Raw genomic sequence first — 25608 nt, 5'->3', positions numbered from 1 at the left:
TTGGGACAGTGGTTTGAATGAGGCAAGGAAATGCGTTGCCCTCAACTGATGAGCAATAGGGACTTGGTGTGATAAAAGAACTGTGTGAAGGTTTTCAGTCTAAGATGCAGTATTTCAGAAAAAAAAAAAGGCTACTTTCAGCCATATGTTTTCTGTGAATGGAAGATGGATCAATTTGGGACGTGTTTTGTCCCTACTCTGAGAGCAGACTGGGGCTGCTCTGCTTTTTCTTGAGGATGTCTTTGAGATTCAGAAGCTTCTTTCTGATTTTATGTTTGAACTAATTTAGAGTAAGGGAAATAGTATTTAAAGAGGTGATGCAGAAGCAGTATGAGCTTTTGGCTTGTAGTTCTGCAGGTGTGGAATGCAATAAACTCCTATGCAGACTGGAATTCGTACAAGTTGGTAAAAACTCTTTAACACGCTCTTGTCTCAATTTTTCTCCTTTTAGGAAAAAAAAAAGTGCTGCTTGGCAGACCTTCCTCGCCTCTGTGGTGTGTTTCTTTCTTTTGCTGGTCTGAAGCATGCAATTACTCAGAATTACTGTGCAGGAATGAATATGGCAGAGTGAGGAGGAAAAGCGGGGAGAAAATGCAAAGTTCTGTTCCTGCTTTTCAATCCAGATTGGCAAGTTCCTTCTGCTGGCGCTGTGACTCATCCCAGGCTTCCTTGCTGGAGGCGACTGCTGGCAGCGCATCAAAGCAGCAGCCGTGCTTTCAGACCGGAGTTAACCAGGACTTTTCCTTGAGCAGGGGCTGTTTTTCTTGTCCTGGAACCTTTCATGTGCAGGATGAGTCCGTCTCTCAGGGAAATTCTTGATAAACTCTTGGCAATTTGTCTCCAGGTGGAGAAGGGCTTCTCCTGGCATCTCTGAGCAAGGCACATCTTGTCCGGAGCATCCTGCCCACCTGGGAGAGGGTTGGAGGAGCACCGGTGAGGTCCGTGAGGACATCATAGAGCAGAATGGCTTTTCTGCTTCAAGTTTCTTGTGTTTGTAGAGCTCGTGTTCAGGGTTGTAGTTCAATTTCTGAGCTTAATGTGTCAGGTAAAAAATGGCATTTTTAATTGCCTTTTCCCGAAGGTACAGGTAGAGGTGCACTCTCATCAAGGCTACAATAACAGCAGAGGTTCTCCCATTCTCTCCTTCATTATTCTGGTCAAACTAAAAGTAGAGATGCTTCTCTCATTACAGTTAAAACCCAGATTGCTTTGAACTTTCCAAACAATATGTGTTTTTTTTTTAATAAGCTTATTTATTCCTAGCAAGGCAGCTCAAAAGTGTGAGCAGCTCCACCAGGAGGAACTTAACCATGATGCCACCAGAGGAAGATGCAGCTGGGGCCAGTTACATCCCAGGGACTCTTACAAAAGAAAGACAGTACCTGTTGGAAACAGCTTCATCATTTCAGGTGCATCCACAGGGGCTGTCAGGAGGGCAGTGAAACAGCAGCAGGCAGCTCTGGGTTGATGTGGGGTCTCGGCACACCTCCAGCCCTCACTGTGGGATTTTGTTTTGTGGGTGTTATGCAAAGAAGGGAAAAGCTTGAGACAATGTGGAAAGGATGCATAAATGTTCAGAGCCTGCTTCTCTGGAAGTGTGAAGGGAGACTCTTGGAAAACGATGAAAGCGGCTGCTGTTTTCTTCTTAATGGGTTGGAAATGGAGATTGGCATCCTGAGCTGGCAGAGGAGTCACCCTCTTGATAGTGATCTCAAGTTATACAAGAGGAAGAGCCTTAAAGGTGCAGATAAAGATGTGAAATGAGTGCAGTAAGAATGTATTAGGTTGGAAGCAAAGAGTGATGCAGTCATTATAAAAACCAACCCAAACATATTTTTGCTGTGGCTTTTTGTCAAGTTGAGACGGGCTAAGATTGCTGTGATCAGAGGAAAGCTACTCCTGCAGCTGAGGTTAGTACTTGAGGCAGGAGTTCTACAAGTGTGGATGAAAGGGAAAAGCATTTATCTTCACTATTTTGTGTGCTAATGGGAAAAAAAAACAACAAACAAACCCAACAAATAGATGTGGTTTTAAGCATTGACACTATGAAGTGGTATCTTAGCTCTAAAACCCAGTCTATGCTGGTCCTCCTTACCAGCAAGACCCGTATTTTTTTCTGTTTCTGTTAGGTTAGCCCTCTCAATTTTGATTTTTCAAGGGGCATTTTAACTGCAGGATCATTCTGATTCCTCTGCTGCTGCTGCATTGCACACGCATTTCTTTCCTTCGCCCACATCTTGTTTCCCCTGTGTGACAGAGTCCACAGTGCAGAGCTGCTCGGGGGGTTGGTGTGTTTGTGCATCACCTGCTCCTCCTGCTTCTGACAGTGTGAAATCCCTGGACTTTTGGAGGGCTGCTATTATAATTACAGGTGTATGCATCACTTTTTCATATTTTTTTCAGATGGTGTTTGTGACTTGTGCTTTGTATTGCCTCTTTGTGTTGTGCTCCATTGTTTTGGGACAGTCGGGACATTTTAAAAGCAATTTTTTTGCTGAGTCATTAAAGCATCGCATTTTAACGTAGGTTTGTTTTCTGCAAGGAGCAACACAGTGATTGGCAGCAACAGCATTGAATTTCTTTTGCACATGCCTCTGATCTGTCAGCACAACTGCTGATAAATGTTTGAACAAGCAAGAGAGATCTCTCTGCATTGCTGAGCTCCTGAGCAGTGGTATTTTTACACTATTAGCACAGAATGCAGTATAAAGTTGGTGGTGTTTGAAGATCTGCAGTGACGAAGCGTGTGCTTTCCTGGAAGCAGAGTCAAGTGAGAAGTCAAATGTTATTTCTGTGGCTCAACCTGTGGTTCTCCTCCTATTCAGCTGCTGAAGTAATGGTTTAGGTGAGAGCATTTCATCACAAGATATTCTTACTTGTGAGATGCTCAGAATCTCTAAATAGTTCCATTTCTCCCTCTGACTGAGATTTTTGGGCAATCTTTAGGCAGTTCTACTTTAAAACTGTACCCATGCCTTTCAGTTGGCGTGTGTGCTGGAGAAGATACCTTGTAGTGCTTTGCTAGGTCTGTGCTAATGATTTGGGTGAATTGGGGTCTTCTTCAATTTTGTATGATTGCAGATCTCTGGTCAGGCCCAGCACTGTGATTGATCAACCTTTTTTCCTCCCATGACATGTTTAGCCTAGTCAAAGTGTTAGAACCAGCCTCAGTTTTCTCTGTTTCCTATGATTCTGAGTTAACCCTCTTTTCAGGAAATTAGTGGCTTCCTGTAGGCTATTTGTAGTTGCTGCTGGCCGAGAAGAGTGAGGTGATGTCTATGCAATGAAATATGATAAAGTGTTGAGGAGGATTAGCTTCTTCCTTTTCTAGGACTGGGATGGCACAGTTGAGCACAATAGTGGTTTGGGACCACGAGCAACTTCTGCTCTCCTTCACGTTGCTGCAGTGGGGGCATTGAGCTTCGGCGGAAGATGAGCCAAAACTAAGTGCTTTTGTTCTCCTGATTTATTGGCTACTTAATTCATTTGGAGGTACTGGGGTGGTTTTCACTGTTTGCTTAGGAAAGCAAAACCAAATGAAATCTGCTGAGAATCCTTCTTGTTTTAGGGAACTGTGTATGGGGTCAGGGAGACCACGGTGATTTCACTGCATGGGTTGTCCGTTGTTGCAGGGACCCTTTTTATGCCCTGGAAACTCACTCTGGGGCTTCTCCTTCCTGCTCTGCATTCAGCCTCACGCTCTGGACAGGAAGCGGTGAAGGCTGAGCGTGTCTCAGGGCTCCACATGTAATGCACTGCTCGTGCAAGAATAGGAGCACTGGGCTTAAGGGAAGGCTGTAGTCTCGTCTCAGGGGGAAATGGCCCTTTTCAGCTCTTGGCCTACGAGCAGAAGAATTTTAAGACCTCAGTATTAAGGCTTGACCTACTTGTAGCTGCTTGGACATATGCACGAGGAGGTGAGGATAGAAGAAAGCACTGCAGCTTCTTAGTAGAAGAAACACGACACGCTAATAATGTGCGTGGCTTGGCAGCACTAAGAGGAAGTTAGAGTAGACGTGAGTACTGGAGACATGGAAATCACTGGGGTGCATTCAGGTTGTTCTGGTGGTCTGTCTGTCTGCCTGCTCTGCTGTGTCCTTTCATTGCTCTTTGGAGGCATTGTTAAGGGGAAAACTCACGGCATTTATCTCATTTACTGGCATTCAAAGAATATCTGATGCTATTGTCTGTTCCTTCACACGTGAAATCTAATCTCTGCCTCAATTAGCCTTGGTAATAAGGCTCCTGTCAGATAAACGAGTAGACAAATATTAGCGTGTTACCACCAAGGTCTTTATCCTTCACGGAGATACGTGGCTGAGCTTGAGCACGGGTTATTTATCCACAGAGAACAAACTTATCTGTGTTCCTGAATTGCCCCTATCACAGAGCGAACTCTCCTGCCCCGAGCCAAGCCAGATTTGGCTGGACAGCACCGAGAGCCCTTCTATATCACACGAGTGAAATATTTTCCCCACTTTTCCATATGTACAGTGTTTCTGGTGCTGCCTACGACATGCATGCAGAAAATGCATAAAGAATCCAGTGTTTGCAGGCAGCTCCACGTCAGCCTAAGCTTTCCAGCAGCGTGTCTGAAATATGCACAGCTTGTTCATTCCTGCCTCCGCAGCCCAGCAACCTGCTGAGGAGGAGGATGGTGGGGGGCACCAGCAGTTTGTTGTCAGTGCACATGAAACACTTGTCCATCGTACAGCCTGAGCCTGGATATGCCTGAGGTTGAGCACCAGGGAGGTGCAGGTGCTACCAGGGTGTTGGAGGTTGTGATGTGAGTTTGTTTGGTGAGGGAAAGAGAGAGAAAATTGCTTCCAGGGATGATCCTGCAGCTGGTTGGAGAGGGCTGAGGCACAGGCGATTCGGACGGATGAGGTTTCTTTTTAATACAACTCATATCCAAGCTTTATGGCACAGGGCAATCCTTTTCAAAGCAGCACCAGGGCTCCCCTTGGAAGGCTCCCTCTTATTCTCTCTTCCTAACCATGGTAACTCATGAAGCGATGGTGTTTATTTTTTTCCTTTTTTTGATTTTTTTTTTTTACATACTTCCTTGCCAAGATAGCTAACCTTATCAGTTTTACATTTCTCCTTATTCATACTTTAAATGTCCTAGTGCCATCACTTGGTGGCTCGAGTACTTAATGTCTTGGTTCTTTCTGTTGGCTCGTGCTGGTGTTTTGCTCAGGATGTGGTGCAGGGCTAATGAACCTATGTAACCTCGGAGAGCTGAGAGAACTGAAAGCGTAAGGAAAGTGATGTAGCAGCCTGTGTAGTTTGGTGAAATCAGTAACCAGATCAGCACACTGGGGATGGTGGCTTGATGTACAAAGCAGTCATCAGCTTGGGTGATTTGAAGTGGAAGTACTTCTGGATTCTTTTAGTTACGCATGAGAACAAAAACCTTATATTAATTGTGGAAGCTTTTGCCTGGTTTTCATCTCCCTGGTGCTCCTGAGGATGTTTGCCCACAGAAGTGGCAGGACTAAAGCTGCCCAGCATCTTCTTGTTCTTCCTTGAGCTGCCTTCTGCTTGCATCATCCACCTTGAAATTGAATCTTTGTTGGGAATCCCTAGAAATGTGCTCGGCTTGTTGGTCTGTAGCTGGCTTCACAGTGAGCCCACTGTGGTCTGCTGTCCTCGTTTCTGATTGCAGAAAGCAACCGTTGTAGGAACTGTTGTGCGATCCCAGGAGATCACACTCCATGGGGATGCTGCATTCTCTGCAGGAGCCTGCTGTCCTTGTGGGTGTACTCCAGTGTCTCTCATCCACCTGGGTGAAAAAGCAGCTGCTTTCATTTGTCCTGACAAACAAAACAAACAAACTGAAGTGAGATCTCATCCACTGCCCACTGACATGGAGAGCTGCAGCTGGGACCTGTTGGGATCCAGATTATTCAGCAGGGCTGCAAAAAGAAAAGCACAGGCATGTTTTTCATGAGCGCCTGTCGAAGAAGCCGTTTTGATTTATGTTCTTGCATCTTTTACATGCATATATCTGAGATGAAAACCAGATAAATGCTGAGGTTCAGGTTGATATGAGCCAAACAGATGCACTTCAAAAAAAAAAAAAAAAAAAAAAAACCCAAAAAAGAAAAGAGAAAAAGAGACTTCAATCTTCAATTCACTTAGCTCATTTCCTAGTGTCATTACATTACCCTGGTGATGAATGTGCTTCAGTTCTGTGATCCCACACTGAACATATTTTTAAACGTTTTTTCACACTTCCTTCTGTTGATCTCATCACATAGCAAAGGTAATAGATACAAGGCAGTTCCATTTCCATGCCATATGCTCTCTGGGACACTGTGGACAGATATTTACAATGCTTACATGCTTTATTTTACCACACAATACCAGCACATTTTCTGCTTTTCAGGTAACAGAGATGAGAGGTCCTCAGAGGAGCTTCAAGTGAGATATTTGCTTTTTCTTTGAGTTTTCCACCTCCTATTCTCTTTTAGGGGAAGGATGACACTTTGGGCACCAGGGCTTCTTTTGCCCCCCTTACTCCACCAACGTGACCTTTCCTTGGCGAACAGCTTCTGAGCCTTCATTCTTATGATGGTAATTTACTGCAAATGGAGGATCTCAGGTGGTAGCTGGAGTATTGCAGTGAGTTTCAAGGATCAGGGCTATCTCAGGGATTGGAGAAGGCTGGGTCTCCCGTGCTGCTGAGGGCATTTGCTGCAGCAAGGCATAGCTGCTGGATTTCATTCAGCTTACAATGGAAAACTTTACATTTTGGGGGGGGGAGGTGGTTGAGGCCGCACACTGCTTGGTTTATAAAAGATTCCAGAATGATTTTATAAAGTTGTCGTAGTTAACTGGAAATGGAAATTGCAACATTGAATTATGTGCTTGGAGAAAGCACAATCTCATTTGGGAGAGATGCGATTTCTCCTATCTCAGAAGTGGTGCTCGAGGCAGACAGGTTGTTCTCTGGCTGAAGAAGGGACTGATGTTTATTTCAAAACATGATTATTTGAGTAAGCTGATCAAACGTACGATGTGTGAAAGAGCAGTTGGCAAAGTATTGGAAGAATTGGGTGCGTGTAGCAGAAGCTGAAAGGAAAAGGACAATCCACATCCCAGGGACTGAGCAATGCGGGTGCCATCCCAATCAGGCAGCTCACTGTGCTTTGCTGGTGTCTGGCTCTTCAGATCCTTGTTACTGAAGCTAAGTTGGCCTTACATTTAACTGCTTTTGAAACAAAACAAAAAAAACCACCTTTGTTTCAGAGAAACATGTTTAACCGGGCAAGAAAAAAAACCCAGCCATCTTTCTGTTAAAACTTGCGGCTTGTCAAACCTGATTACCCTTTAAAAGTTAGGGTTAATGGTGCTGCCTTTGGTCATGCCGAAGAGGAGTTTCACTGCAGACTTTATTGGAAAGGATTGGGGAAAGCGGCAGATCGATGGGACTTGTGTCAGCCGCTGTTTCTGCTGAAGGCAATTAGAATAATCAAACACCAAATGGTTTTCCATGCACGTCAGATGCCAAATGCTGGCAGCTTAAAGATGGTGATGCCCTTAAATGGGTGTGAGGCTCCTGATCCCTTTTTCTGCCTGCAGTTGAGGCGCAGAAAGCAATAATGCTAAGCTGGATAAAAGGCGTTTTCTGTTGAAAGTGACTTTCAGGCTGAGTCCAAGCATGAAAACCTTCAGCAGCTTTGTTAGGGAAGGTCGAGGCGGTGCTGCTGGAAGTGCTCAGGCCCTTCAGAAAGGCAGGAGCAGTGCGTATCGCTTTTCTGAGAAGTCAGCGAAATCTCAGGTTTCTGATCCAAATCTTGGGTTGCATCGCTGTGCGTGTGGCAGAGGTGGGTATCATCTCATGGAGAGGGATGAGAAAGCTCTGTAAAGCTTATTGCTTACGAACAGATAGAAGAACTTTTGATATTGCCCTTTTTATCTCTCATACTGGTAAAGAAATAACGGGATCTATTTCAGTCCTCCAAACAATGCGAATTAATTAGTGGCAACTTGGCTTTTGTTTGTCCCTTTTCTGCCAGTGCATTTGTGCTAATAGGAAATGGATGCCTCTCGTTATTCCTGCCCCGTTCCTTGGTGTGATGAGCCGAGTCCTAAAAATCTTAGAGTGAGACTGAGCCTGTGTCTGCATTTCCCTGCTGAATGCATTCTTTAAATTTCTAGGAGGAGTAACAGCACACCTGCGCTTTCTTCCCGCACGTCTGGAGGATCCGTGATGGCAGCCAGCCTTGTCTGACGAGTGCCATGTCTCTGTGCTTCTGATTAGAAGTGAGAGGTAGCATCTGCTCCGTGCCCAACCCGGCGCTGCCGCAGCACACAGAGCGGCCGCAGGAGAAAGCAGGGCTTGCTGCCTCGGGCAGCTGCCTGTTGTGGCCAGCGCTGCTGTCCTAATGCTTCCAATTCTGCCAGGGTAATGGTGTGCAAGTAATCGGGGAGAAAAACCCACCCCATGGATTAAATCTGCTGATTTTTATTTTATTTTATTGCTGGGTCACCCCTCCATCCTCCTTCCCTGTTTCATAATGAACTCGCCGTGCCTCCCAGCCAGAAAATCGAACTAATGTTGTTTACTTGTCTTTTTAAATACTTGTTATTGGATTTCGCCGACCTCTTTCGCTGATGGAGAGCTCTCTTGGCCTCGTGCCAGTTGAACGATTGGTCGTAATCTGGAAGTGTTTGGTTCTATTGGTTTATGTAAATGCTCAGGTCCTCCTCACCTAACTGCTGTGTGCCATAGGTGAAGCTGCTGGGTCTGCTGATGTAGTTGGGTGGGTGAGTATTGCGAAATGAGTTCCTCGAGTATGAGAAATGTATAGCTGAAGTTGTTTGGCTGAAAGTTTAACATACTGAATACAAATCTAGGTGACTTAATTGAGGGAAGTAAATGGCCTCACTTCTGTAAGATCTTGTAAGGCATTTTTGCATTGAGGCCTGGTGATGCTGGGGAGAGAGCTGTGCAAAAAGGACGGCTTCTCTTTCTGGACCTATGTTTAACTCTCATAGCTGAGGTTCTGGTATCAGGGGAAATTCTTTTTGTTTCTAGGTGGTGATGGAACACCGCTTACATCTGGCTAGCATGGAGTGCCTATGGTTCCCTTCTCAGTTGTCCTTCTTGTAAATAAAAGGTGGCCATGCAGCCAGCTGTGTTACCTGAGCCAGGCTTTTCCTGGCTTGAGTGCCATCAGCATCGCGTTTCGGTGCTTCAGATAACGCACAGATGACCTCAGTTGCATCCGGTCCCCCTCCAAGGGCACGGTGGCACTTTGCTGTGTTTGCTCAAGGCTTTACACAGGGCTCAGGAATCCAGAAGATGCGCTGCGGTTTTTGTTTGGCTTTGTGGGCTCGGTTTTGGGGGCTGGGTTACAAGTTTGATGAGTAATTTAGAAATTTATGGATGCTATCTGGTTGCTCCCTGATTTAGAAGTCCTAATAAATCAGAAAGGTAAGCTCAACAAACTTAAAGGAATGTGTTTATAAGCAGTTGTTAATTTAACAGATCTGTAAGTAAATACGTATGTGCGACAGCCGAAGGTAAGAGTGGATGATTTTGAAACGTTCAAAACCAAAATGTCCTCGGGGAAGCTTTGTATCCATCGCAGATTTCAAAGAAAAGCAATCTGCAAGGTGGAAGAGAGCTTTGTCCTGTGTTTGGCACCCCCAGAGCAGCTAACAGTGCGGGATAAGCGCGATTATCCACCGACTGCAATTAGGACAAATGCTGCCGCCGAAGCGGCTTTGGGAGCCACTGGGTGGTAAATGCATGAGCAGATGTCCAAGAAACCCTTCTGCAGAGCTCGCTGAGCACAGCTCTTTGTCCCCGTGGTGTTTCTGCTCAGGATGTGGGGTTATCTTTGAGATTCGGATTCTCTTCTCTTGCAGTCTCATCTAATTTCTGAAGCCATCTGAGAACGCTTGACCTTTCGTGGCGCAGGCTGCGTGAGCTGTGTGCTCTGTTTTCCATTTGCTTTAATGCCCTTTTTGAGGATAGATCAAGTCAGGATTTCACGTTTCTGGCCGAGGATGAATCTGTTCTGTTACTGGATGGAGTGCGGTGGGGTGGAAAAGCATGTCTTCTGCTGTGGTTTTTAATGTTGCTCTGCTCTAATGGAAAAAATATGCCTTCCAATGGAAAGAAGTAGTTGCTACCCTCCCACCTCCCTTGTGCCCTCTTATTCTGGATGAAAAATAGCCTTCTGAAGACCGGGACGACACGTGGAAGCTTACAACAGTCAGGGTGGGAGGAGAAAGCGAATAGTTTGTGCCGGTTTCAATTGAATATGCTCAGTTCAATTTGTGCCTACTGAAGCATGGAAATCAGTCCTTTGCCAACTTGTGATTGTTGCTATTTATTGGTTTCTCTGGAGATCAAGCAACGGATCTCCAGCTTCCACGTGAGAGAGGGTTTTTTCAGTTGCTATTATTTTTCAGAGAGCATGATGAGACTGGGGCTGTTACCTTGATCAGCTTTATTCTTACCTCACTGGGCTTAGTGATTTTTCCAGAACCCAGAATGTACTTCTGAGTTTTATTTATTCGATAGCTGCATTCCACTGCTGGCATCACTTATGCTGAGCCCCAGCTTGGCCATTTAGGGCAGACGCCGACCTCCAAGAGCAGGGATGGGGTTACGAGCTGAGCCAGGCGCTGTTTGTTGCTCAGAAGGAGGAGGTCCGGATGCTTTTCTTCCTAACGTTTCTCGGTGATGTATCATTAGCAAAAGGTGTGTGAATGCCAATAAACCTCCCAGTCTGGAACAAGCCAGAGGGCTTGCATCCTAAAATACACATTTTACGATGGCTGCGTTACAACCTCTGCTGTAGATAGTTGATCATTTGTGGCTTTTTTCTTTGAGAAGGTGATTTCTATCATGTTGCTTCACTGATGGATGCATCAGCTCCCTGGTACCAGTCCTGCTGAATTCCTGCAGCCTATCTTTTCCATCTCAGACAGCAGTAAGTTGATAACCTCGAGGTGAGGCTGAGCTGCAGCTCAGCCAGGCCTCGGAGTTCCCACTGCAAGTTCCCCTCCTCGCTTGGCCGCGGGTTTGCCTTGCAGAGCTCGCAGTGTTTTGTTTGGATGGTGTGGCTGATCTCTGACAGGCCATCCATAGCACTTCGCCTCTCAAAACAAACACCACGCACATGTAGGAATTTTTCCTTTTCCTGCTCATTTTTTTAGAATAAAGTCTTTCTCTGTGATGTTCTGATGCTTTGGTTTTAACCAAACAAATAAGCAGTGAGCCTCAGTACTTCCTATCTTGCTGAGAGTAACAACCTAGCTAATTAAAACTCTTGATTATGTGAGCCTTTTCTGTGGGCTCGCGGGCGGTTGGCCACATCAGGATTCTGCAGCCTCTGTGCAGAGCTCCCGCTGGCCAGATGTGGATGGATGCAGGGTTATTTTGGAGATGAGGAGAGCAGTGTGATCAGCGCTTGTTCCTGCCCATCATCTGCAGCAGCAGCTGTGTGCAGGCTGCTCGGTGACGTCTCTAGGTGTGTTTTTGATCACGAGGCTCATTTCTGTTCTCCTGTTCCCTATCAGCTTTCGCTGTCTCTTAGCTTGCTGTGCCTCAGCACCAAGGAGTTAATCTGCTGTCTGCTGGCATCGCCCGGAGTGCGCACGCTTGGAGGAGCCTGTCTTCTCATGCATTAGTCTGTCACATCCATTTCTCAACAGGCAGCTGTATTTTCACTCTGTTTGTAGACGGGCAGCAGAGATGGAAACTTTCTCACTGCTACCATCACCTGTGTGCCTCTATTTATTAAAGGTAGAACTAATTCCCCAAAATAGCTCCGTCTCTGCAGCAGGCAGATGTTGTGCATTATTAAATACTTGGCTATCTCTCCCCTTTTATTCTTCCTTTAGATATTAATGTTCTCAAGGAACTCCAAAGCTTGTGTTCTGAGGTATCTGACAGTAACTATTTTTAGTAAAGCTGTCATCTATAATTCAAGGTATTTTCAGTGCTGGTGTTGAGAGAAGGTTTTGTTTTTAGTTTTGTGTCCCACTGTGTGTTCACAGTACTCATCTTCATGTTTCAAAGCCCCTCTCGTGTTATGGCACTTCAATGACAGTTTAATTCTGAGATTGAATACATTGTTTTGTGGCTAGCTGAAATGCACCAATCTATCTGTGCCCTAGCTTGTCAATTATCATCATCTGTGGGATGAATATTTTTTTTTCTGAATATGGCTTTCAGAGAACTTGGGTTTTTCTTGCACTAGTTGCTGGAAGTCGTCTTTAAAATATGATTCACCCTGCTTGTTTGTTTTGAGGTAACTGAGCAGATCTGGCAGTTTAATATTCCTTCTCCTGGTGGTGTGTTTCTGAATGCTTTACAACAGGCAGCGCTTCTAAAACTTCTGTGTTTTGGTGGTGGTGAGGAAGGAGGAGGACCTGAAGGACCTCGTTTGATGTCCCACTCTTTAAAGTGTGCTCTGCTTTGTTTAGTCAGTCATCATGGTAATGTTAAGAAATAGCAAATTGTTTTCCTCTTGGTTCTTGCCCTGTGGCTGCTGGCTGCCATGCACTGAGCTGCTGAGATGGGACGGATGTGTTGGACAACTCATGGTGCTGTCTCTCGTGTAATGCAGACTTTCAGTCCAGCCAGGAGCAGCTGGTTGTCTTCTGGCAAGGCTGCGGTTACTGCTGCTGAGGGCTGACTTTCATTTGCTGCAGAAGAGATTATTGTCTTTTGGGAAATGATTTCATCGGCAGATTGCGGACGGGAAGGTGGAACAAGCAGAAGTGGCAAACAGGAAGGCAGAGCCCAGGCGCTCAGCAGTGAGCTGGGGGCTGCCTCCATTCGTAGTGCTATGGAAATGCATTGGAGGATTTGGAGGATTTGGAAAGAACCTGGATGGATGGTGTCCAAGCCTTGTTGATTTGTATTTCGGAAGTGAAAGTCAGAGCAGAAGAAACTGCTGCTTGGAAATGACATTTGCAAGAGTGCTTGGAGAGGAGGGAAAGTAAATGTGGCGGCAGCCGCTGGGATTTGCAGATGGCTTAAGCTGAAGGTCTTTGATGCCTCTGAGCGCCCACAGCTCAAATCAGAGACAGATGGAACAGGAAAGGGTTGTGGGTTTTTTTTTTATTTTTAAGCTCTAGATGTTTAAACTTCTATTTATTAAAAGATATGTTTTACCTAAAATGTTAAAAAAAAAAAAAAAAAAAAAAAAAAAAAGAGGCTTAAACTGAATGAGAGTTGCACTTTATCTTTGGATCTAATCCTGGAGTGTGCATTAGCAGGATGTATTCTATCGGTAGGAGAGTTGGAAATGTCATTTAGAGAACAGCAAGCTCAAGGTTTCTGAATTGAGGAGTCTCTGGGAGCAGATGGGTAGTAATTTTTGTGCAGTGTAGTAAAATTGAGTTAGGAATGCTGGAGTATTTTATTGAATAATGTTGATAGCTAAAAAGAGTTTTCTGTGAAGAAGCTGTAAAACCATCCCTTTTTCACTGCTTCAGGCTCTGCAACATGAGGGATGAGACCATCAGTCATGAAGTTACAGCTTCTCCAGCACTACTGCACTTCAACTTGGCTCTGCGGTCAGGTTGTGTTACCTTCTGCCAGATAACATCAACGTCCCTAAGATCCTTTGGGGGAAAAAAACAAACATCCCAAGCCTCAAGTTATCACAATGATGCTATTCAAGAATGGTAAATTAATTCTTGCAACTAGAATACAGAAATCTGTTTTTTTTTTCCCCCTATTTCAGTTATCTTGTGAAATGTTCTAATGCAGTGTTGCAGTGACATTTAGCTACTACTGTAATGCATTTGTATGAGGTTAATAGCTCCTGGACAGGCATGACTCATCTTTGCCCAGCTCTTATTTCAGGTATTTGTTCTGGACAAAGTGTGAAGCCTCCTCTGCTGAAGCTGTGGTTGAATCCCTCAGCCAGGTTTCTCCTGACATTGGTGCCTGCAGGGCTGGTGAGGAGATGCAGGATTCATCATTTCCCAGGCTTTTTTTTCTTGGGCTCTTCCAGGATAGAAGCATCTTGTACTTAATGCCTTTGTAATCCCTAAGCTGTGCAGAAGGTATTCTCTGGGACTGTTTTGGGGCTGGTGAGGCATTCTCAGCAAGATGCTTGGCAGTATCTCTCTGCTCCAGCGCTGCTTGTCCTTCATTTTTAGCAGGTTCCATAAGACTTTTAGTGTAAACACTGTTTTCTTCATGTTCACAATCTGACCACTCTGGCTGCTAACAAAAATATGAGTAATATTTCTTCTGAGATGATAGAATGATAGAATCCTTAGAATTGAAAGGGACCCTTAGAGGCCATCCAGTCCAACTCCCTTGCAAGAAACAGGGATGTCTGCATGTTGATCGGGTGCTCAGAGCCCTGCCCAGCATGGCCTTCAGTGTCTCCAGGAATGGGGGAAGCAATAGGAAGATGCTGTGTTTGAGTTCATAGTTCTTCAGCAAATAATTCTGGGATCTATGATGGCTGTGTTAAAGGGGAGCATCGGCGCACTTCTTTTGATTTTATCCTTTATTTTTTCTTGGCTGCACTTTCCAGCCCTTGTGGTCCTTTGGGTTTTTGCTTCTGAAGACCAGACCCACTCTGTCTTTTCATCTGTGGTCGCTCCGATTTAAATTTAGAAGATAAACTGTAGCATTACACGGATAACCTTCTATTTTTCAGACTTCTGACTTTCATAAGCTAGGGAGCACTGCAGAAGAAAGGACCCAGGGAGCAGATGGAGAGCCGGGTGCCCAGTGCCAGCTCGATCACCAGGCATCCCTGGTCAGAACAGAGCTTTTAGTGACGATGCTCACCTGCTAAATACCCAGCCTTGGTGTCCTTGCTCACTCTGATGTGATTTTGTAGATGAAGTACAGGGAGGGGGGCATGGTGAGTATCAGCCAGGAAGTGCTAACTGCTGGGTGTGTGCCATGAGAAAGCAGGCTATTTCAGTGCGTGGAGTTTCAGAAGAACTGTAGCATTTCCAGGAACCAGGCTGCAGTGACTCAGTTTGGGAGCAGAAGAAAGAGGAACATCCGTGGCCGTCGGTAACTTGCTTTGTTTGCACCACACTTCTCGCCTCCCAGCATCATGCAGAAAGCCTATGACGGAAGTAGAGATGGAAATCACTTCTCCCATTCAGTTTCCTCCATCACAAGACCTCAGCATGCCTTCCTGCGGGCCCTTTTTGCTCCGTTTTAGCAGGCCTTCATCTGTGCCTACTGCAGCTTCTCCAGCGAGCGAGGCAGGAACCCTGCAGACAAGAGCTTCATTCACAGCATGGCTGTGATTAATTCCTTGAACACTGATTCATTCTCTGCACAGAAGGTGCTTTGACCTTAAGGGGAAGAGTAAGCGATTGTGATATTATTCATGCCTTAAGTCAGCTCCCTGTTCCTAGGAACCATTTTCAACGGCCTCTAGGAACTGTTTTGCAACAGTTTTTCCTGTGATTTTTTTTTTTTTTCCTTTCCATTTTGTCTTAGAAAAAAGGTCTGCTACCGCCCAGCAGATTTCCACGCAGTACATCAGCAAGAGGATGGTTAAGGGATAGCAGTGTCCTGGCTCTGCTTGGAGCTGCTAGGAAAAAGGCTGTTGAGCAGCATTCATAGCTCTTGGACCACAGGGGAATAGCAAAACCTCAAAATGTTGGGTAATTCCAGGATTTGGAATCATCTGCTGAGGTATTCTGTGTATCCACAGGCCTCTTAAATAGGAAGAATTGTAAGATTCAAGCACAGCAAACAGGGTGTACCTCAGGAAGAGAAGACAGACCTGCACTGCACACAGGGCAAGTGCTGCTGTCGTGGAGAAGCTTCCATGCGACAAGCTGAGGTGTGGGTCTCTGTTTAGGACAGAGGGGAATAATCAAGTTGCTGAGAAAAAATAAAAAGAAGGGAAAACAAGGCTGAGATGACATCTCTCGGTTTTCAAGTCAGTGGAAAAGCCGGCGAGCTTAGGGACAGCTTATGAAGTGTTCTCATCCTATTTCAGGCTACACTCAGTAAGGGCAACCAGGAGTCTTTGGGAACTGTTGACGTGGTTTTAGCTGTGTATCCACAGCTTCTTCTTTCATATTCTGGGCATCTTACTGGGGGCTCTGTGTACTCCTGACCCCCAAGGTGTGCTGGTGGGGCTGACCTCTGCTTGCAGAGATACTTTCACTGCCTTCCCCTCCTCCCTTACCAGAGAGATGTTGCTTAGTGCTGGCCAAGCATGGTTTCTCTTCTCTTATTATGACAATATCAGCCACAGAAACAACTTCTTTTGATGTTTATGAGTCCGCCTTGGGTTGCAGGGACCGAGGGGTTATTTACAGAATCACTCGGGTTTGCTGTGGGATGGGGAGTGAAGGTTCAGCACTTCTCTTAGGTGTCCCTGGCATTGTGTGTTGGTTCTTGCTTGACATCTGTCAGACCAAGCATGCTCCTCTGGCATTTGTACATAAGGGCTTTTCTCTGTATATAGAGAATCTTGGAGTGCTGATTTCTTTGCTGTCCACGTTTGTTCTTCCTTCTGAACTCCATTTGAGCTGTGATTGCAAGCCAGCACTGGAACACTCAGAAATCTTACTTTTCCCAATTGCAAACCCCAAAAGAATTACTTTAATTCTCTTATGGAGACCTTGCAGCAATTCTACTGCAAGGCAGTCCCCTGTGCTCCTGCTGTCCTCCCCCACCAATACCCAGGTACAGACATGGTACTTTGAGGTGGCAATGCCCATGTACCTACAACCTGAGGTTCTTTGGGCTGTTCTGAGGTAGATGATTAAGCTACAATATTCATTTTTCTATCATAAGAAGAGGAAAACCAGGATAAGCAAAGAAGAGAGAGGCTGTTAAAAGAGGAGGATTAGCATTGTACTGATGTCTGAATGGTTTGTAGAACTGTGCTCTGGATGACTGAAACACTGCATGTTTTTATAAATGTTTTTGTTCGTAAATTAAGGAAACTACCCTTATCTTTCTCCTCCCTGTGCAAGGAGACATTTGGCATCATGGTGGGCTTTTCTGCCGTTCCTGAATCCGTAGTTTTGATGGCATCAGCTGTGACAGATGCGCCGGTCCGGTACCAGCTCACTGCTGGGGGTTGCTCTGTCTGCCTTCTGTTGCTGCCGAAGAGAAATTCAGAGAGCTCCTATGCCAGTAAATTCAGATTAAGCAGTGCAGCATGTTTCAACGGGCTGTCTCAGATTAAGTTATCTGCTTGAGGAGTTTCTGCTGCACATGGTGTGCATTCTGGTGCAGGGATGCAGCTCGAGCAGCCGGGGCTTTGCAGTTGTCTGAGGATTAGGAAAGGGAAGCAAGTTTCTCTATTTTTGTAGTTACTCCTTGCTGTTACTGTAAATGAACTTTGCTTCCAGAACTGCCCCTCTAGCAGCCTCAGCATTGACACTGCTCTCCTTTTTTTCCAGTTCTCCAGTATTTGGCAAGCCCTGGCCATCATTTCAAGCTTTAGCTGTCTCAGATTATTTATAGCGGGTACTGATGCTTCCAGTGGACAGCTTATTTTGGCTTTTTGCCACGTGCTGCTTACATTGTCCCTGAAAAGGAAAATACTGAGAAATGTCTTTCTGAGCAGAAAAGCAGGAAATAGCACAACTGAAAGCCTGCACTTCTGCTCTTTGTGGTGATACATAATCACAGAGGCTCCAGACTCCTTTTCTCCCTACTTTTTGGACTTCCCAAAGGTAATGCAACCATTCTCACTCGTGATGTTGCTTACAGAATAAAACTTGCTTCAGAATGCACTCCCCAGTACAAAAGCACTCCCAATATACTACTGTATATTTATTTCCTTTAAGAAAGCATGTTTGCCTTAAACTTTAACCACGTTATGGTCAACTAATAAGAGACTGCCTGTAGTGTAGATGTACACCACCACTTACAAGCTTAGCATGTACTCAGAGCCTAGTTGACCATCATAATTTTAATACGTGTTTTCTTTCAGCCAGCTGGTCAGCAGGTTGCTGTTGTGATTCTTATGTGGGATCCTCTGCTCCTAAATACCTGTAAATGTGAATCTGCTTTGTAATGCAGGAGGATACGAGGCTTAGTTTGCAGCCTCTCACTTGGGAGATGATGTTTTGTATGTTGTAAAACTCACTGCCCATGTGAGCTGTGTTAGATGCTGAGCAGAGCCAGGCTCCTGTCCATCGGTGGCTGGGAGACCGCAGGCAATTACCTTCATTAACATTTCTCTGACCCGGCGCAATGCTCCGAGACGTGTTTAATGTCATTAAGAGTAAATCACGTAGTGAGCCTTGTGGGGATTTATAAGGCTCAAATTAACACCTCTTCACTTTCTCACCTCGCCAAATTTCGGCATGCTGGATGGAAGCGCCTGGCGTTGCGTGCTGCAGAGGGCTGGTGCTTGGCTCTGCCTTCTGGCAGATACAGAGCTGTTTGGGTGCAGGTGATGTTTGCTGTGCTGCTGGGGCCGTGTGGACTCAGCTCCTATTGGGAAGAAAAAAAATTCTGGGGAGAGAGGCAGGCTGCTTTATCGAGCTTGTGAGTGTGTAGGGGAAGGAGGAGGCAGTGTGGTTTTGCCCGAAGTGATTAACTTGAGATATTGTTTGCAGCTCTCACGTGAGTCAGCAGCCTTTGATAGGCTCAGATAACTTGAATAAAAATAGCTGACCATCTCATGGTAAGCTTTGAAAGAAAGTCTCGATGAGGAGTTACTGAGTGTTTTTTCCTCCTTAAAGAAAAGCTGATACTGGAGGCTCAGAGCTGGACAAAGGAAGCCCAATGCAGCACAGTCTGACATCATCCCTGCTGCATCTGTGCCTATCCTAAACCTATAGGAAAGCAGCTGGAGTGCTTCCCAGCTGATGTATTTCACTGTGACATATTAATTTCTCTGCTTCGTATAGCATGTGGCTAGGGATAATATACCCCATGAAATATGGGTGCGAGAAACAATGCAGTGGTACAGCATAAAATAATGCTTTTCATTCGAGGATATTGGAAATGTGTGTAAGGAATTAAATATCCCAGTCTCCAGCGGTGCAGTTCTGAGTTCTGATGGTTGTGTTGGGACACAAGGACAGGGTGAGTTTGAAATGAGTACCAATACCCAATTCCAAATACCTGGAGCTCAGGTGCATCCCAGACCCAGTGTGGGTTTTGACACTTCTTTTAACTACACTGAACACCTTCTTGATGTTCAATGAAAAGCTCAGCATGAGCCTGGACATCACACAAACCTTTATCTGTATGAAATTTCACCTCTCTTCTGTCTTGATAGTGGAATTACATGAAGATCTTTGAGGGGAATTTTGAGCTTGTTGTGACTTGCTGGGGGGCTGAGGACCTCTGGCTCTGGAATGGCATTTATTTGGGGCTGATGGTGGGGTGTTTTGTCTTCCTGGGTATTAAGTTTGAGAAGTTACCTATATTTGATATTTCAGCACCAGAGGTTTGAGTTTCGTGGGTTTTAGGCAGTGTGAGAGAAATAAAAATGCATGAGTGAGTGGGCTGTAATGTGTCATACCTGCTGTTAATGTGGACACGTTGGGAGAAGGTGGACTTGTGGATGCAGAAGTGCCACTGTTAGAGCCCTAATGGGTTGGGAGAAAAAAGGTTATATCCACTGCTGTGGGGTTATGGATCTGGGGCAGGGACCAGGTTCCCAGGAGAGATGAGTAGTCGTTTTGTCTTAATGCAAAGCAGCTAAGATTTGAGAGCGTCGGGCGCCCTAACAGTACACAGTAATTTGGTGTTGTGTCACAGGCTGATTTCAGAGCAGCGGTAGGAGTGGGTAAAAGAAATCAGTGCAAGATCCTCATTCTGTTAGTGCTGCAGCAAAGCATCGGGCTTATCAGCAGTTTCGATTCTTGAACTGGTGAAGGAATTAAATCTATTTCCAGTTTGAGACAACTTGAACCTCATGAGAGCTGAGTCACGGGCAGTTTTTGAACTTGTGACTAGGCAAATAAATCATTGTTTCAAGAGTCATTTTAAATGCTTGTCAGAAGGGCCTTTGAATTGACAGAGAAAGCATTTTCTGTTTGGCTGGGACGTGCCCTTAAGGTGGCTCATTAAAGCTTCTTAAGCCAGCATTTTATGTTTAAGGTAGGATGAGTTCTCTTAGAGGCTCTAGAAAATCCATAGTTTATGTGCAAAGGGAAGTGAGTGTTGGGAGAACCAAAGTTTTCCAAGGTCATGGTTGGGTGATGCTTGCCTTAGGTTTGCATGAAACTTGTAAACATAGAAATAGAGGCACTAACTCCCATATGAGCTATTTGGTAGTGATGTTTGATAAAACCGAAGCACCATTTGGCATGAGCACTGTGTAGTGTTGGTTCAGCATGCTGTCTGCTGTGTTGTTCCCAAAGGAATGCTTTTTGTGTTGATTTTATTCTTAGTAAAAATGAGAATGGATGGAATACCAGGGGGACTACTTGCATCTTTGATGCCTCAGGGCCAGGGAAAAACTAGCAAAAGGTTGAGGTGATGTGGGTGGCTCTGAGTAGTGGTGAGCCTGAATCATAGAATCACAGAATGGCCTGGGTTGCAAAGGCCCACAATGACCATCTAGTTTCAACTTCCCTGCTGTGTGCAGGTCACCAACCAGCAGACCAGGCTGCCCAGAGCCACATCCAGCCTGGCCTTGAATGCCTGCAGGGATGGTGCATCCACAACCTCCTTGGGCAACCTGTTCCAGTGCCTCACCACCCTCTGGGTGAAAAACTTCCTCCTAACATCCAACCTAAACCTCCCCTGTCTCAGTTTAGAACCGTTCCCCCTTGTCCTATCGCTATCCACTCTCGTAAACAGCCATTCCCCCTCCTGTTTATGTGCCTGAAGTGGGCAGCATTTGAGCTTAATCTCTTTCTTTTTCTCCAATTTCAGTGTTGATAGCATGATGACCTGACAACGTCCAGGCCCGTCCCAACTATGCAGTGCAGGTACTGATGGGAAAGGATCCAATATGAGTGTGAATGATGTTGGAGGCAGACGACGCTTTGAAGACAGCGAGTACACCTTGCACATCTACCCCGGGAGCATCGCCGAAGGGACCATCTATTGCCCCATCACCGCCCGGAAAACTTCCACTGCTGCCGAGGTGATCGATTCGCTCATCAATAAACTCCAGCTTGAGAAAACAAAATGCTACGTCCTTGCCGAAGTGAAGGAGTTTGGTGGGGAGGAATGGATCCTCAACCCCACCGACTGCCCGGTCCAGCGCATGATGCTGTGGCCTCGCATGGCTCTCGAGAACCGAACGAGCGGCGAGGATTACCGCTTCCTCCTGCGGGAGAAGAACCTCGATGGCTCCATCCACTACGGCAGCCTGCAGTCCTGGCTGCGGGTGACGGAGGAGCGCCGCAGGATGGTGGAGCGGGGCTTCCTGCCCCAGCCACAGCAGAAGGACTACGATGACTTGTGCGGCCTGCCTGACTTGAACGAGAAAACGCTCCTGGAGAACCTCCGAAACCGCTTTAAGCAAGAGAAAATCTACACCTATGTAGGCAGCATCCTCATAGTTATCAACCCGTTCAAGTTTCTACCTATTTATAACCCTAAGTATGTCAAAATGTACGATAACCATCAGCTGGGCAAGCTGGAGCCCCACATTTACGCCGTGGCAGATGTGGCCTACCACGCCATGCTTCAGCGCAGGAAGAACCAGTGCATCGTGATTTCAGGGGAGAGCGGCTCGGGGAAGACGCAGAGCACAAACTTTCTGATTCATCACCTCACTGCCCTCAGCCAGAAAGGATTTGCTAGCGGAGTCGAACAGATTATTCTTGGAGCTGGACCAGTGCTTGAGGTAAGATGGAAATGATAGCAGCGTGGAAAGTTTCTCATGGTGTAAAAAACCCAAGTAGTTGCGGTTTTATTACGAGACTGCCCGGTAAACGCTGATAATAAAAGTGAGTTACAACAGGATGAGCAATAACAGGAGGTTTCTTTTCAGCGTGGAGAATTCTACATGATTCAGAAAAGGGAAAAGAATCACAGCAAATGGCTTTGACAGGTTCATTAATGCGTTTGTTTTCGCCCGAGTGTTCCTTCGTACTCTTTCATGAATTGCCAGTAACCTTTATTTTTGTACATTGCAGACTGAATTCATGGCATTGTAGCATATAGGTATTTTTTTTTCCTATATGCTTCACTGAGCTGGGGGATAGTTCAAGAGGAATTTTAATAGCCAAAAGTTTATTTTCTGGTCATCAGTACCTAGTTTAGCTTATATGACTTGTTATTTTCTGAGGGCCTTTCTGGTAAGGAAATGAAATAGAACAAGCCGCAGTGTTACCTCTACAGATATGGAAGTCTAAAGGTGGGACACAGTAATTCATTCTTTGATTTGCTTTGAGCCTGTTATGTAATTCATTGAAATAGCTTTCGTTAGAATTGTCATTTTTTGTTATTTCTGAGTGAACTTTCATCTGTTTGTTTGGGAGTATCCTAATTCCTGGCTGGTGTCTCAGAATATGTTGGCCATACTTCCTGCAGCAGTGCAAGTGTTCTGGCAGCTGCAGGCAGTGATAGCAGCTCTCCCTGTCTGCATACCATCGTGAGCCCGAGGGTTCTGGGCACTGTGGGTTCGGGGAATCCTGGCTGCTGCTCCTTTTGCTTTTGGGGCAGAACTCTGCATTCCTTTGTTCTGGCAGCTGCGCTTCTCTTGTTGCACTTCAGCTGCCTCCAGGTCACTCCGAGGTTGGGTTAATCCAGAGTTTCTTCTGGTCTGCCAGTTCTATTCAACGTAGTCACAAATCAAGTAGCCTTACAGATAAGATGTGCATACCTCTGTTTTTCCTTCACTTCCTAGAATTGCCTTAAAAAAGGATCTGCAAAGAGGATTGGCTCTGAGGGCTCGTTACCTTGAGAATGGTTTGCAGGTTGACCTCTTGATTCCTTGTGTTTGTGGTGGCTGCTGAACATCTGTATCATTTTTCCTCTTTCTTCATTCTTTTCCCTTCCTTTAGAAGCCTCCTTGGATCCTCTTGTTCTCCTTCTGTTTATCGAAAATGAAATTGCATTTAATTCAAGCTTGCCTTTTAAGAGGCAAGTGCACAGCGACAGACCTGTTGGTGCTTCAACTTTGGATTTTGAGACCAGAGCACAGCGAATAAGAGGAGCTCATTCCAATTTAGCTCCCTGCCTGCTTGCAGGACGCTTCCAAGAGCACAGCCTGTGCCTGGGAATACCTCTGCAGCCACGCTCGCATGGAGGGAGCGGAAGCGTAGCGAGCGCAAGGTTTTCTGCAGCTTTGCTATTTTCGTGCTTTACCTTTTGGAATAGCCCAAGGCTATTGTTTTGGAGCTCTTTTCTTGCACAGGTCATTACAAGATTCCTGTGAGCTCTGTCCAAGCTGTGCTTTCCAAGGCAAGCTGTTATTGTCATCTGAATGCTGTGGTGTTGTCCAGGAGCTGGGTGTAGGGGTGCCTCCTTCTGACGTGCATTTGACATAAGTCTGAAGTCTTTTCCCTTTTCCTAATGGATTCAATGGGCAAACTTGCTTTGGAGTAGTGCTCTTCAGAGTGGTTGTGCAGGGCTGTTTTACTCTGCTGGCCGGCCTCAGTCAAATCCCTTCGCTTGTGCCTAGTCAAAGCATCTCTGAAATGATGTAATTCTCTGTTCATTTAATGATAAATGATATTACTGAAATACCACACGTTTTTCTAAATAAAGGCAAGGTTTGAACTGGTTTGAATAGATGATTTTCTTTGCATTTTTCTGTATTGTTTCCCATTTCCTTATGTAGCCTGTTTACCTATGGAAGATGGCATTTTCAGCAGGGTAGCAGTAAAGCTGGATTGCCAGAGAGCAGAACTCCTGCCGTATTTAGTTCCAACACTGAGCTTCTCAGATTCAGATGTTCTACATAGATATCGGAGGAACAACTGCCTGTGTAGTTCTGTTTCCAATACACTTCATGCCATGCTTTAGATGAAAACTTCATTGTGCTCAGCTTGATGCTCCATCAGGGATGTGGAGTGCATAGCTTCACTGCTTAATTACCATATAGATTGTTCCTTTTCATTTAGATGCCAGCCCTGATGTTATTTAAGAAGGCATCGACGAAGCATGCCAGGCGTTTGTGCACATGTGGTTTGTATGTGTGTCCTTCAGTGAAACACTTCACTCCAAGAATTTGGCATTTTTTCTAGAGAGAGAGAAATAGGCAACATATAGAACAAGAAATGTTTTCGCTTTTATTCTCCTTCCAGAGGAGGTTTGCTCTCCAGTAGTGTTGTTATTGCAGGACTTCCAGTTACTGGTGTGTCTCTCCTGCAGTTACTCACAGGGCTCCTGTGAAATAGTTGAACTCTGTGCAATAAACAGCATGTGCCAATTACTCTCCTTTCTTTATACTGCACTGCAAATTGGAGATGTTTTGTGTGCATTCAGTGGTCCTTTACTGGTGGCCGCCAGTTTTGTAGCCGTTACCTCCAACTTACACATCTGTTCGTATCATAGAATCACAGAATGGCCTGGGTTGAAAAGGAGCACAGTGCTCATCCAGTTCCAACCCCCTGCTGTGTGCAGGTCACCAACCAGCAGCCCAGGCTGCCCAGAGCCACATCCAGCCTGGCCTTGAATGCCTGCAGGGATGGGGCATCCACAACCTCATGTTCAAACCACTTTGTGTTCTGTCCCCAGTCAGATGCAGGGATGGGTTTCTGGTTTTCCTGTGCAGTGGTCCTGGTCCTCATACATTCAGCTTCCAGAGCATTCAGCCTCTCTTGGTGGCATCATTCACTGCGTTAGTTCACCATACCCAAATATGCACAGCTTCCAGTCCAATGGTGCAATGGTCAGAAAGGTCAGAACTGCTTGGCCAGAACCATTTAAGCCTGGTATAAGGAGCTGCATGTGAAGCATTCCTTCAGCACCCATGAATTCTGAGTGCTTGGGGAACAAGTTGCTCTGGCTTCCCAGCTCTGAACCAGCAAAATGGAGCTCCAAAGATCATGCTTCTATCCAAAGGAAGATTTTTAATGGTGCATTATCTCTGCAGTGGGAGAGTTGCTGGGGAGAAGTTATGGGACCCACTTTGATTCCCAGATACTTGAGGTAGAATAATTAGCTAAGCCTCAATCATATAAAAGCATGAGCTTGTTCTGGATTAGCTCTCTCTCTCTCTCTCTTCCATCCAAATAAGAGATGAAAATACCAACATGAAGGTGAGATGGGATGTGAGGTATGAAGGTGAAATTAATGTTTCAGATAAGCACTAATAGTTCAGGTGCCTGTTACTCCTGATGAGTGATGGACATTTTTATTGCAAAGGAGCCCTTATGACCACTTGTGCTGGGGAAAAACCAGGAAACCTGGGTCTTTTTGAAGTCCTAACATAAAGAACGTGGTGCATGCTATGACCCACCATGCTGTTGATTTTTAGGAAGACTTGGTTGTGTATTGAGGCATCCGTGGGTCTTTAAACTTTGGGGATATATCTGTGCAAACTGATGCAAAATAGCTTTGTAAACAATACATGTTTGTTTTTACAAAGCATTTAATGGGCAAATGCAAGCTTAGACTCCTTGTGAGATGGCAATAAATAGGCTTTCAGTGTGAAGGTAACAGTGTTAGAAATCCCAGAAAAGCTAACAGTGTTTGAAATCTTGTATACGGAGTAATGCAGGAGCATTTTCTACTAGCTGTCATTTTGCTCT

General features: G+C 45.4%; 1 protein-coding gene across 10 annotated transcripts in view; it reads left to right on the top strand.

The window, feature by feature from the left end:
- The window catches only part of MYO9A (myosin IXA), a 166143-nt gene that overhangs the window by 9010 nt on the left and 131525 nt on the right, over positions 1 to 25608 (top strand). For 9 of the 10 annotated variants that reach the window (XM_085234313.1, XM_085234312.1, XM_085234311.1 and 6 more), the window contains exon 2: positions 20831 to 21752. In XM_085234313.1, coding sequence (XP_085090439.1) covers positions 20910 to 21752 — 843 coding nt within the window. In that variant the 5' untranslated portion in view covers positions 20831 to 20909. Of the gene's footprint in view, positions 1 to 13644; positions 13663 to 20830; positions 21753 to 25608 lie in introns of those variants that run through there. The other variant, XM_085234307.1, reaches the window with a different exon arrangement.

Source organism: Meleagris gallopavo, chromosome 12 (assembly GCF_905368555.1).
Source record: "Meleagris gallopavo chromosome 12, MGAL_WU_HG_1.1, whole genome shotgun sequence".
In the NCBI taxonomy this organism is placed as follows: domain Eukaryota; kingdom Metazoa; phylum Chordata; class Aves; order Galliformes; family Phasianidae; genus Meleagris; species Meleagris gallopavo.
Note: the sequence above shows the minus strand (reverse complement) of the source record. Positions and strands in the feature narration are given on the sequence as shown.